At 39.7% G+C, this 13,883-nt stretch overlaps 1 protein-coding gene across 1 annotated transcript in view; it reads left to right on the top strand.

The window, feature by feature from the left end:
- COL19A1 (collagen type XIX alpha 1 chain) overlaps positions 1-13,883 on the top strand; it is a 381,848-nt gene that overhangs the window by 77,773 nt on the left and 290,192 nt on the right. The window contains exons 5-7 of the mRNA XM_056109815.1: positions 2,546-2,669; positions 4,451-4,726; positions 13,592-13,672. Of these exons, the coding sequence (XP_055965790.1) occupies positions 2,546-2,669; positions 4,451-4,726; positions 13,592-13,672 (481 nt within the window). The remainder of the gene's footprint in view (positions 1-2,545; positions 2,670-4,450; positions 4,727-13,591; positions 13,673-13,883) is intronic.

Raw genomic sequence — 13,883 nt, 5'->3', positions numbered from 1 at the left:
TTCAGTAGGCAGGTATCAATTTATATAGGCTTGAGTGTAATATTCGAAATTAGTGTTTACCATATCAATGTATGGTATTTTCTTTATCTAAAAAAATTCTCACAGGGCTGGAGTGATAATACAGTGGGTAGGACGTTTGTCTTGCATGTGGTCGACCCAAGTTTGGTCCCCTGCATCGCATATGATCCCTTAAGCACCGCCAGGTGTAATTTCTGAGTGCAGAGCCAGGAGTGACCCCTGTGCATCGCCGGGTGTGACCCAAAAAGCTAAAAAAAAAATTCACCGTGTTAGTTCTTGAGAGAAATTTTACCTCCTTTTCCTATTGATTTTTTTTTAAAAATAAAGATTTCTGCCTTACAGCATTTTCGTATGTGATGAAGATAACTTTACAAAAGTAAGCTTGAAAAAGTGTGTTTATCTTTGTTTTATAATGGATGTCTAAATATAAGACATGTTCCTTGTGAATTTTCCCCCTGAGCTTCTTCATGGTTCCAGTGAGAACAGTGTTTTGAACGAAGATTGAGGCAAAAAGATATGGAGGTTTTCTTGGCTTCTTTCTGCAATTTAGGAAGACTTTTAATATTTTATTTTATTTTGATGGAATGAACAATAACACTCTTATATTTGGTATCAGTTTTAAATTTATTTTAAGAAATAACAAGGTGAAATGCATCTTTAGTAGTTTGGTAAAATTTCTTTGGGAAAATTTATTTACGTGTTATAAGGAGCTCTTGAAATTTTTCTGTCTACCAATTAAACCAGGCGCATTATTTAGTTGTTACATATTTTTTACTGTGTGTCAGTGTGATTTATCTCAATATTATTTTCTGTTGGTACTTCTTGCAAGGATGTATTACCATAAAGTATTTTAGTCTCCTTACTTTTCCATATGCCAAGTTTTAATACCACCATATAGAAAGTGAAAAAATGCAAGACACACAGAATAAGTACATAGGAATAACATAGGTAATTGTTGGTGGTGGGGTAAATAGCTGGGAAGGGGAGGAACTGGTGGTCTGTGTGCATTTCAGCAAGACCTGGACTCTAAGGTCATGCCAGCTCATAAGGCATCTATCCAGCTGTACCTGAGACTCCCTTGGTCTCAGACACCTGTGTTTTCAGTAGACCGTGGTTCTTAAACTGAGGGAGAATTATATTCTTTGTCATAAAAGAAGTCCCTATCTTCACCTAGGTTCTTGTTTCTACTTGTAGAAAAGAATTTCAGAAGATAGTGTGGCTAACTAGCTTTTCTTTTTGTCATTTGTATGCATTTTATATTCATCAAGTAGTTCACAATAGTTCATTACAGATAATATTCAAACACCCACCTTCACAAGTGAGCACCTTACTAACACAATAAGAGGGAAGTGTGTGACGATTGTTGTATTTAATTCTGGGGCCATTTAAGCCCATATATAATAGAATAAAAGTAGGTATGTTAAAATCAAAGAAATGTGTGCTACTTTAGGTACACCAGTGGGCTAGAGTATAAGAGGTCACACTTTGCGGCCACATGCTCCAGGAAATACTACATCACTCTCTTTGGGGAGCTTTGCTTTATAGTGTCTGGATCTTGGTCATTGATGAGATTACATGGCGCTGGGGGCAGTTTGTGGGTGTGATTGCCAAGCTACTGGAAAACTGGGGATCTGGATGGAGGAGGCCCAGTCCCTATCTGAGTAGACTTGGAGATCTCAGCCACAGGTCCTGCATACCTTGGTTCCTCTGGCGATTCCTTCATGTGTGAGGCTAGTCCAAGCATGTGGAGAGGACTTGAGTCTGGCTACGGTTGGGTTCTGGATATTTTCAGCTGCAGGGGTTCTTTCTGGAGCGGGGAGGGAAATTCAACCTGCCTTCCTCTGAGGGGCCCCTGTGAAGACATCCTGGCGCGGGGGCAGGAGATTCTGCCTAAATTGCTTTATTAATGGGGGCTATTCATTCTAAGAACAATGTGGGTTTCTTTTAAACCTCAAAGTAAAAGAAATTGTGCATTGGAAAGAAAGACACAGACATCACCAGAATAGAGTGCTATAAAGTAAAAAGGAGAAATTAAGCACCCAACCTGGGTGAGCAACTCTAAAATAGAGTGCCCCAGCAACTTTGGGGAGTGATTTTAAGTTGATGTTTTCTCAAGATATTTCAGCTTGGGCTCTTATGCAGATAAAGAGTTCTTGCTAGAGAGTTGCCTGAGGAGAATTTTTAGTTTGGGTGGTCTCTGAATGATCTCTTTCTTATCAGGGCATCATTCTTGCCGGTGAATAGACTCTGGACAAGGTTTGGGCTTTTATCCTGAGCCAACAGAAGGATGATGCCTTTTCAGAAGATATCTGTATCTCCAAACATTTCTTGGTGTTATGGTTTCCTGAAACTTAATGCAGTAATGTAGACTTGGTTGTTTATGTATATCCACTTGATAGATTACTTGAAAAATTATAATGTATTATGAATTCAGTGAGACGAATTTAGCTCAGATGTTCTACACAGAACATTGTATCTCTGCACCATCTTTAGTTTTCCCTTAATAGTTCTTTGTTCTTCTCCACAGGAAGATATTTCCTAAAGGCTTTCCTGAGGAATATGCTGTAACAGCCACATTTCGTGTTCGACGAAATGCCAAGAGAGAGCGGTGGTTTCTCTGGCAAGTTTTAAATCAGCAGAATATGCCACAGGTAAGAAAATATGAAATCCATGCTCCTTAGTTTTTTTTTTAACTTGTCTGGTTAGATCAGATGAATCTTGTAATTGTGTGTTTGACTTCTGGAGTAGAGTCAGTGACTGAAGATTCTCTTTTAAAATCAACATCTGCAGGGAAATGTGAATATTTTGATAGTTAAAATGGTCATATTGATATCACTATTATGTAACTTGAAAGCATAGTGGTTAAAATAACTTTCAGATTTTGTTTCAAGATACTCTTCCTTCATGGCTGACTTACTAACACCAGTACCACCTCTCTAATAACTTCTTTGTCGCTTAATAACTCTGATGTATATTACTTTTAAAATGTTTATTGTTTCATTAAATGATCCTTGGTGAAGCAAATTAAATATGATTTATTCAATAAAAATGTATTAGACACATGCTAGATACTAAGATACAAGGACGGGTTTTTTTAAAATGTAATTCCTAACTATGCAGTTGTAATAACGAACAAAATCATGCAATTTGCCACTAAAATGATGGATCTAGAGATTGTCATGCTGAATGAAGTTAGTTAGAAAGAGATAGATGTGGAATGATCTCTCTCCTCTGTGGGATTTTTAAGGGAGCAAAATATAGCCAAAAGTCAATAGAACTGGAGAGTTGGTCCATAGAACTAAGAGTCAGGAGGAGGCATGGAAAGGAGGAGACCTATGAGACCTCGGTAGAGGGCACTGGGCCTCTGATAGTGTGGTGTTGAAATGATGTATGCAGGAAACCATCATTAGCAGTATTGTAAATCACAGTACTTCAGTAAAGTTTTTTTTTTTTTTAAATGTAATGCTTAGTTTTACAGAGCAGAAGTTCTCAGGAGATGTGACCTGGGAAATTAATGCAAAGGAGCATAATCACAGCATGACAAGTATGGTAGAGGAAGCATAGAGTTATTTATTTATTTTATTTTATTTTATTCTTTTTTGCATTTTGGGTCACACCCGGAGATCCACGGGGGTTACTCTTGGCTAATGCACTCAGGAATTACTCCTGGCAGTGCTCAGGTAACCATATGTCATGCTGGGAGTCGAACCAGGGTCAGCCGCATGCAAGGCAAATGCCCTACCTACTGTTCTATTGCTCCAGTCCCAGAGGAAGCATAGAATTTTGTGGGAACATGAGAGAATATAAAGAATACCTATCCAAACTCAGACACAGGGAAGTAGGAATCTAGGGTTATTTGTGGAAGACACGTGTTTTGAACAAAGAGTGCCAAAATGTGTGTAGGTAATTTAGAAAGGGAAGATTTTAGAAAGGGAAGTATCTCAAAATTATTGGCATGATACTTTATGTGGTGCTACTTTTGTGACATGTTTCTCCTTTCACTGGACATCTAACGAGCTCATATTGTGCACAATTTTGTGATGAAAAGATACTGAGATGAAATATTAGGGTTTTTTTGTACCATATCAAAGGATTAAAAAGAGGACTTGTTTCCAAATTATAAACATTTGAATTCTTAAATTTTTCATAATTATATATAAGTGTGTATACATTGTACATATTTACACAGCTAGATGCACATGCATGTTCTTTGCTAATATATCTAAAAAGGAACATGCTACATTCACAAGAATAAGAAATTTGTAGTTTTTATGTTAACAAAAATCGTGGCTACTGGTGTCACCTAAACTTTTACTAAGTGCCTCAGTTACACTGTTATACTAGCATGTCTGTTGAGTTTTATTTTTTGTGTTTCAATAATGAATCTGAACATGAATTTAAAAACCTTTAAAGATACTTTATCATTCCACAGGTTTCTCTAGTGGTTGATGGAGGAAAAAAGGTGGTGGAATTTATGTTCCGAGCTACTGAGGGAGATGTGTTGAACTACGTTTTTAAAAATCGAGAAATTCGTCCTCTGTTTGATCGTCAGTGGCATAAACTTGGCTTTGGTATACAGTCTGGGAGCATTTCACTCTACCTGGACTGTAATTTAATTGCCAGTCGTCACACTGATGTAAAAGATAGCGTGGACATTCGTGGCAGGACTGTGATTGCAGCACGCGCTTCAGATGGCAGGCCTGTGGATGTAAGTGGTTTTGTTTGTTGTGGAGGAAAATTGGAAAGATGCTAAATTAAAACAAAATATCTTGCTAAAAAGTTCATTCTTTAATTACTGCATAACGCATTTCTTTCCCAACACTGTTTAAATTAATTTGCCAATGAATGTGTGAAGGATAGCTATGTATTTCCAACTGTTTTTTTCACATATATTATCTTTTATTTTCACCCATTTTCTCCAGCTTGTGAATTTGAAAAATAAGGCTATAAAAATTAAATTTAGTAAAATTTGAAAATATGATGCAGAAAGTATGCTTGGTTTAAGTTCATATGTTTTGAATAGCAAAGACTGGAAAAAGATGAACTTTAAATTAAATGGTTCCAGATTATCTGGTGTTTTCATTCAAAAACAATAGGCTATTTATTCATCCTCAGAATTGAAATTATTTTGTGTTCCAGACTATTTTTCATAAGATTGTAATTGGTTTTTTTTTGAGGTCTTATTGAACTGAAACAGCTTCTAATTGTGTCAGTAGATCATGTAGATGAGAACAACTGACTAGGAAAATGCTTCAGGTGAAAAGGTCTTTTAAAATTAGATTTAATGTTCAGATGATGTAGATTTATTATTGATTTTCCCGAGGAAAAAGACAAATTATCTTAAAAAGTAAGATATTCAGGAGTAGAGCTGTAGTATAGCAGGTAGGGTACTTGCCTTGCATGCAGCTGACCCAGGTTTTATCCTAGGCACCACATATGGTCCCATGAGCACTGCCAGGAGTCATCTCTAAGCACACAGCAGGGCTAGTCCTGAGAACCACTAGAGTATGGCTCCAAATCAGCACAAAAAGAAACTGGGAGATCTGTATTTGATGTCTGCACATTTTCTTTTATGTGGAATTATGGAAAAAACAAAATAATATAAATGAAGGTGACCAATAGGAACTAATAATTATGTGAACAAGGGCAATTAACAATTTGACTGTATTTTAAATGCACAATTCTGTGTAACTCCCTCTGTGGCCTGTGAATTATCTATAAAAGCCTCTACAGAAGGAATTAGATAGTTATTGGCTATAATATATTTTAAAGCTGTATTCTCTTAGAGACAGTGAACACGCCATAACCAGGGCTCAATAATGATAAGCAAAACAACTCATTTTGCTTATCATTAGTCCTGGAACCAAATCATCATGGCATCATGGAAATGCCATGGGGATAAGACAGATGAGGCTGTAAATCTGAGTTCATATGCTTAACTATGATCAGCTAATTTAACTTCTTAGCTGTTAATTTTTCTGAGTCTTTATCCTCAATTACAAAATAATATTGGTACAGTTTGTATACAATTATAGTACCTGGTAAATGGGTAGACTAAGAGTACATGTCAGTCTTTGTAAGTTCTTATATTTTATCATGGCCAGATCAAGCATAAGAGAGTCGGGAAAAAACTCAGAACTGCTTCATCTGCCCTCAAAGATCTTGAAATGCAATGACAGGATTAAAGACTATGTCTGTAAATGATGACTGTCAGAAATAATGACAGAATTAAATGTAATAGCAACAGTACTTACAAAAACCAAAAAAAAAAAAACACCTTTCAGAAAGTTCACTTCAAAGGCAAGGAAGGAAATACAGAGAATACCAAAGACTTGAACTTCTATAGTTGATGGAGAGAAGACAGGTAGGCAGATGGGTGTCCGGGAATTCTTAGCAGCATCAGTGGGGAATGGCAGAAGCACCTGCTTCAAGTACTGGAGTCTGGGACTGCAATGTCATTGCCTAAATGATGTGGGCAGAGAGGGATTGCAAAGAGGGAAGGGCATGTGTGTGGTCCAGGCTCAGAGCTCACCCTCCATAGGTTGAGTCATTGTGTCTTATCATTAGCTTCTTACTGAGAAGAGAATTGGTCCCACAGTCTGAAGCTGAAGAATATCAGATGTGTCCTAGTGAAAATTTTAGTATGACAGTGGTTTTATAGTTTAATGTGGAATCTTTGTTCATTTGAGGATAAAATTAAAGGCATATGATTAAATCAGCATTTGTGGGAAATAATAAATGAAACAAATAAAGCCACATGTTTACTTTATAAAGATACTTGGTTCTACTAGACTTCTAGGTATACTAATTTGCAGGGTGAACATGGGAAAAATACCTCCGTTTATGGTACTCAAGGAGGTCCCACAACACCCCTGGAAACTTCACATCCAACTGGACTGGCCATTCAATGTGAGGGCCCAAGACAGGGTGCTGGGGATTACCCAGGTCACCCTGGCAGAGATCTCGAACCCCTGAGGCTGCACCAGCAATGATCAGGGGACCAGGAGGGGCCAGGCATGTGTCTTAGCCCCTGTATTCTCTCTCCAGCCTCTGGGTTAATATTCTTTGCCTTTTGCATAGAAGATCTGTGATTTATAGAATCTTTTATAATGTTACTAATGTTTACTCAAAATGTCTAATTAAAAATTTCAATGTTAGCCATTATTTGATTTATATTTCCCATGTGCTATTGAGAGTGATATGATAAAAACAGATATGCAAGTATTTTTGCTTGTTTGGGGACCACACCTTGGCTGTGGTGCTCAGGCTTCCTCCTGTCTCTATGTTTAGTGATCATTCCCAGTGTTACACAGAGGAACATATGTGGTGCCTGGAATGGCTATGTGCACAGCAAAGGTCTTAACCCCTGTGCTCTCTCTCATAACTCATAGAAGGACTTGTTTAAAAAACTTCATTCTATATGAAAAATTAGCATAGGCTTGACCTTAAACATTCTTCTAAAGGATTGTGTTGATGATTCTGAAGTATCTAATGAAGAAAAAAGCATGATTAAACTAGACTGAAAGTTGTTTTGATGTTATGAATGTTTGATAAAGTTCTAATCAATAAAAGATTGATAACCTATATTCACTTTAGTAAAATGGTTCATAAGAAACTCTTAGAAAATGGATGCACATAATATAATTTCAATTATTGTTGGCTGTTTTGTTTCATTTTGTTTTGGGGCTGCGTACAAGGCAAGTCCCCTACCCACTGTACTATGGCTCCAAAACCCAATATTGTCTACTTTTTTTTTTAACAATTATGATGATAAATTAGTTTTTCATACAAAACACTTTAATTAATAGGAACCTTTGTTCTTCATCCTGCATCTGAGTATGTTACTTCCTGGTACTCCATTAGAACATAAGTTTATTTAAACTTTATAATTAGAAATTGAATTCAATAACCTTACAAAATGCTAAAGAATAGTGTTTCATCATAGGACTTGCCATTGACTGCAAATTATAGACTGCTCTTAACTCCACAGGATATCTGGAGTTCTTAATACTTTTTTTGGATTGCTTTGGGGTGTATTCATTACTTTGTGCTCAGAGATAACTCCTAATCGGTTCAGGGGACCAAATAGGGCAACAGGGATTGAACCTAGGTTTCCCACATGCAGGGCAAGAGCCCTACCTGCTGTACTATTTACTCTAGATCCTGGAGTTCTTAATATGTTTCCATGAGTTAATATGATTTTGTTAATCTCAGAATAGCTTGTTAGCTTCCCTCCCTTTGCCTTCATGGGATTTTTTTTGTTTTTTTATTTTACTTTTTGGTGTTGGATTTAGTTTTATTTATTTATGTTTTCTATTTTGAATTTTGGGTCACATCCAGCATTGTATAGGGGTTATTTCTGGCTTATGCACTCAGGAATTGCTCATGATGGTGCTCGGGGGATCATATGGGATGCTGGAAATCGAACCTGGGTCAGCTGCATTCAAAGCAAACATACTACCTGCTGTGCTTTCGATACAGTCCCTAATGATGATGAAGGAGGAATTGAGAAGTTCTACCTGGAGCTGGAGAAGTTCTGTAAAGAAGACCACACCTTCTACAAGATCATTGTCGGTGATTTTAATGCCAAGATAGGACCAAGAAGATCTGCCAATGAACTCCACATTGGGACCCATGACCTAGAATGGAACGAACAGGGTGACAGATTGAGTTCATCATGTCGACCAAGACCATCGATGGTGACTCACAGTTCCAGAAGGCTGACTCTAAATGTTGGACATGGGAGTCTCCTGGTGTACGGTTCCACAATGAAATTGACCACATCATATTCAATCGACAGTCTTGCCTGATTGATATCGCAGTTGTGCCAAAATTCCAAACGGGATTGAACCACTGTCTCCTTCATGCAAAATTCAACTTCACGGAGCAGGGAGAAAGGGCTTCAAAGTTTAAGAAGAGAACTCCCAGAATGACCACCAACTGGGAGCTCATTAGCACTATTGTGGCAACACGGGAAAATGCTGTTATTGACAAGGAATATGATCAGCTGCTTAAGCACCTCCATGATTGTGTGAGGAGCACCAAAAGAGAGATAGCCAAAAAAAAAAGCGCCTGTCTTTGAAAACTCTTGAGCTTATTTGCAAATGTGGCTTGGCGCAAGCCTCAGGCAACCACAAGCTCCATGCTCACAAAGCAATGCAGAGAAGCAATAAAGGAAGACCTCAAAGAGAGCAGAGCAGCAGTGCTGGCAGATGCATCAGAAGCAGGGAAAAGCATTCGCAACTACTGCCTGTCCTTCACCAACTAAAAGACCAAGATGACTGCTCTCCAACATCCTGATGGATCTATCACATCTTCCAGAAGGGCAATGGAGAAGACTATCCATGACTTCTACTCAGTTCTCTTCGACAGCCACGTCCACCTACCCACATACCAAATTCCGCAGGATCGATATGTCTTTCCCAACATTCCCCCTTTCAAAATCCGACACAATATTTCATCGGTAAAGAAGCAAACAGCACAAGGCCCAGACAAGGTCAGACCTGAACACCTGAAGAACCTGCAATCAGTATTTATCAATACACAAGCTCGGCTGTTCACATGCTACCTGTCTGAATGCAAGGTTCTGTCCCAATGGAAAACAAGCAGGACTGTACTACTGTATAATAAGGGAGACGTCTACAACATTGGCAACTATTGCCCAATCTGCCTGTTGTGTGTCATCTACATGCTGTTCTCTCGAGTCATCCTGAATAGGATTGGCAGAATACTAGATGATGGACAACCATGCGAGCAAGCTGGGTTCTGCAAAGGATTCAGCATGATCGACCATATCCACATGATAACCAAGCTCGGACGTTAGCTTGCGGTTGCCTGAGGCATGCGCCAAACCACGCTGGCGAATTAGCTCAAGAGTTTTCGAAGATAGGCGACTTTTTGTGGCTATCTCTCTCTTGGCGTTCCTCGCACATTCATGGAGGTGCTGAACCAGTCGATTGTATTCCTCGTCAATGTTGTCAACAATGGCATCTTCCCATGTTGCCGCAATAGTACCAAAGAGTTCCCAGTTGGTGGTCGTTCTGGGAGTTCTCTTTTTGAACTTTGCAGCCCTTTCTCCCCGCTCTGTGAAGTAGAATTTTGCACGAAGGAGACGGTGGTCCGATCCCGTTCGAAATTTTGGGACAACAGCGACATCAGTCAGGCAAAACCGTCGATTGAATATGATGTGGTCTATTTCGTTGTGGAATCGTCCACCGTTTAGATTCTGCCTTCTGGAACTGTGAGTTACCATGGATGGTCTTGGTCGACATGATGAACTCTGACAGTCTCTCACCCTGTTCGTTCCATTCTAGGCCATGGGTCCCGATGTGAAGTTCTTCAGCTGATCTTCTCGGTCCTATCTTGGCATTAAAATCACCCACAATGATCTTGTAGAAGGTGTGGTCTTCTTTATAGAAGAATACACTGGCTCGGCTCTTCACTCGCTACCTGTCTGAATGCAAGGTTCCGTCCCAATGGAAAACCAGCAGGACCGTACTACTGTTCAAGAAGGGAGACATCCATGACATTGGCAACTATCGCCCGATCTGCCTATTGTCTGTCATCTACAAGTTGTTCACTCGAGTCATCCTGAATAGGATTGGCAGAACATTAGATGAAGGACAACCATGCGAGCAAGCAGGGTTCCGCAAAGGATTCAGCACCATCGACCATATCCACACAATAACCAAGCTCATTGAGGTTTCTCGGGAGTTCAAGATGCCGCTCTGCTTAACGTTCATTGATTTAAAGAAGGCCTTTGATTCTGTTGAGACGGAAGCGGTCATTGAAGCCCTAGCCAATCAGGGCATTCAAGCCCAATATATCAGGATCCTCCGTGAGCTGTATTGCGGATTCACTACCAGGATCTCACCATTCTACAAAGAAGTGATCATTGATGTCAAGAGAGGGGTGCGGCAGGGTGATACCATTTCACCGAAACTCTTCAGTGCTACCCTCGAGAACATCATGCGACGACTGGAATGGGAAGGAATGGGAGTGAAGATAGATGGTCGGCACCTACACCACCTCCGCTTTGCTGATGATATTGTTTTAATAACACCAAACATCAGCCAAGCGGCACAAATGCTGGCCGACTTTGACCGTGAGTGTGGAAAGGTAGGACTACAGCTGAATCTTACGAAGACAATGTTTATGAGAAACAGCCTTGTTCCTGACGCCCCATTCGCTCTCAATGGAACGACCATCTCCGAATGCAACAGCTATGTCTACCTAGGTCGAGAGGTCAACATGACAAATGACCTGGCATCCGAGCTGCGCAGGAGGAAGAGAGCGGCTTGAAACGCCTTCAAGAACGTCGAAGAAATAGCTAAGAGGACGAAGAACCTCCGGCTCCGGGCACATCTCTTCGATTCCACTGTTCTTCCTGCATTAACATATGCCTCAGAGACCTGGGCCCTACGCAAACAAGATGAGAACGCCATTCAGGTCTCCCAAAGAAGAATAGAAAGAGCTATGCTTGGAATATCACGTTTCACTCAAATGAGAGAAAGAATCCGGAGTTCTGACATCCGTCGACGATCAAGGATCAGGGATGCTGTCTCATTTGCCAAGGTGTCGAAAATCAGATGGGCTGGTCACGTAATGAGATTTAAAGACGACCGTTGGACTAGAGCTGTTACTGATTGGATTCCACGGGATGTCAAGAGACCGCGTGGCCGCCCACCTACCAGATGGTCAGACTTCTTCCTGAAGATCATGAACGATCGGTTTGAGGCCCTTCATGTTCCCGGAGCGAACAGATGCCATTGGGCTACACTAGCACGCGACAGGGACAAATGGAGACGTTACTGGCGCCCGCTCGAGCAAATCGACAACTAACGGGAAGTTAAGTGATTAAGTGATTAACCAAGCTCATTGAGGTTTCTCGGGAGTTCAAGATGCCACTCTGTTTAACATTCATTGATTTAAAGAAGGCCTTTGATTCTTTTGAGATGGAAGAGGTCATCAAAGCTCTAGCCAAACAGGGCATTCAAACTCAATACATCATGATCCTCCGTGAGCTGTATTACGGATTCACTACCAGGATCTCAGCATTTTACAAAGAAGTGATCATTGACGTCAAGAGAGGGGTTTGGCAAGGTGATACTATTTTACCGAAACTCTTCAGTGCCACCCTCGAGAACATCATGTAACTACTGGAATGGGAAGGAACGGGAGCGAAGATAGACGGTCAGCAACTACACCACCTCCGCTTTGTTGATGACAGTGTTCTAATAAGACCTAACATTAGCAAGTGGCACAAATGCTGGTCAACTTCGACAGTGAGTGTGGAAATGTAGGACTTCAGCTGAATCTCACGAAGACAATGTTTGTGAGAAACAGTCTTGTTCCTGATGTTCTATTCACTCTCACTGGAATGAACATCTCCGAATGCTACAGTTATGTGTACCTGGGTCAAGAAGTCAACATGACGAATGACCTGGCACCTGAGTTGTGCAGGATGAAGAGAGTGGCTTAGAACACCTTCAAGAGCATCAAAGAAATAGCTAAGAGGATGAAGAACCTCCAGCTCTGGGCACATCTCTTCTATTCTACTGTTCTTCCTACATTAACATATGCTGCAGAGACCTGAGCCCCACAAAAACAGGATGAGAATGCTATTCGGGTATCCCAAAGAGGAATCAAAAGAGCTAGCTTGGAGTATCACGCTTCACTCATATGAGAGAAAGAATTGGAGTTCTGACCTCTGTTGACGGTCAAGAATCAGGGACGTTGTCTCATTTGCCAAGGCACCAAAAATCTTATGGGCTGGACACGTAATACGATTTGGAGACGACCGCTGATCTAGAGCTGTTACCAAGTGGATTCCACAGGATGTCAAAAGATCGCATGGCCGCCCACCTACAAAATGGTCAGACTACTTCATCAAGACCCTGAATGATTGGTTTGAGGCTCTTCTTGTTCCTAGAACGAGCAGATGCCATTGGGCTACACTAGCACACGACAGGGATGAATGGAGACGTTACAGGTGCCTGCTCGAGCAAATCTATGAGTAAAGGGATGTCAAGTGATCAAGTGAAGTGATGAACTAGTAAATAGAAGAAGGAGCAAATCAATTATTTTAGTAAAATGTTTGTGTCCCAGTCAGCTCTAATTCATTATAATATTGAAAGTATTAGATAAAATCCATGTTTTTCATACTGAGAGCATGAATTTCTCTCTGTGCTTCAAATAGGACCCGGGAAATGTCTTTTATGTCAGGTGCTTATTCCTTTGACTTGACTTCAGAATTTTTTACTTTGTAATGTCTTAATTTTGTTGGCTTGCCTTACATCTGCCTTTTATTAAATGCTTCTTTTTGTTGTTTAAAACATATAGCCAGAACTTATAATTGCATCATTATATGATTTTATTTGTATATAGATCTCTCTCAATAACTGATACCTTTTCTCAAATGGTCCATTAAATAATGAAGCATAAATTAAATATCTATCAGTAATTTAATTTGTACCAGTGGTTTTCATTCTATGTAAACTACCACAGGTTTTAAGTGCATACATATAATTCTCTAAAAAACTAATCATGTGTTTTATTGCTAATTTTAAAATAGATTGAGCTTCACCAACTTAAAATCTACTGTGACCCAGGATTTGTAGCTCAAGAGACATGTTGTGAAATATCAGAGACTAAGGTAAGTTGTTTTCCTTGGCATGTGAAGAGTGTAAAACCCCAATTATCTTTTTTTGTTTTCTAGGTCTGTAGAGTCCAGATATAGGGCAGTTCTGAGTAAATTTTGTTACAACTAGGATAATAGTTTCATCTAAGAAGGAGACCTCTTTTACTTATTTCCCATACTTTCTTTTCACAATTTTAATCTCAGAGTATTGTCCTGAATTTTATAC

Source organism: Sorex fumeus, unplaced genomic scaffold (genome assembly GCF_029834395.1).
Source record: "Sorex fumeus unplaced genomic scaffold, SorFum_2.1 ptg000008l, whole genome shotgun sequence".
Taxonomy (NCBI): domain Eukaryota; kingdom Metazoa; phylum Chordata; class Mammalia; order Eulipotyphla; family Soricidae; genus Sorex; species Sorex fumeus.
The sequence above is the reverse complement of the archived record's forward strand: the minus strand, read 5'-3'. Positions and strand labels throughout refer to the sequence as shown.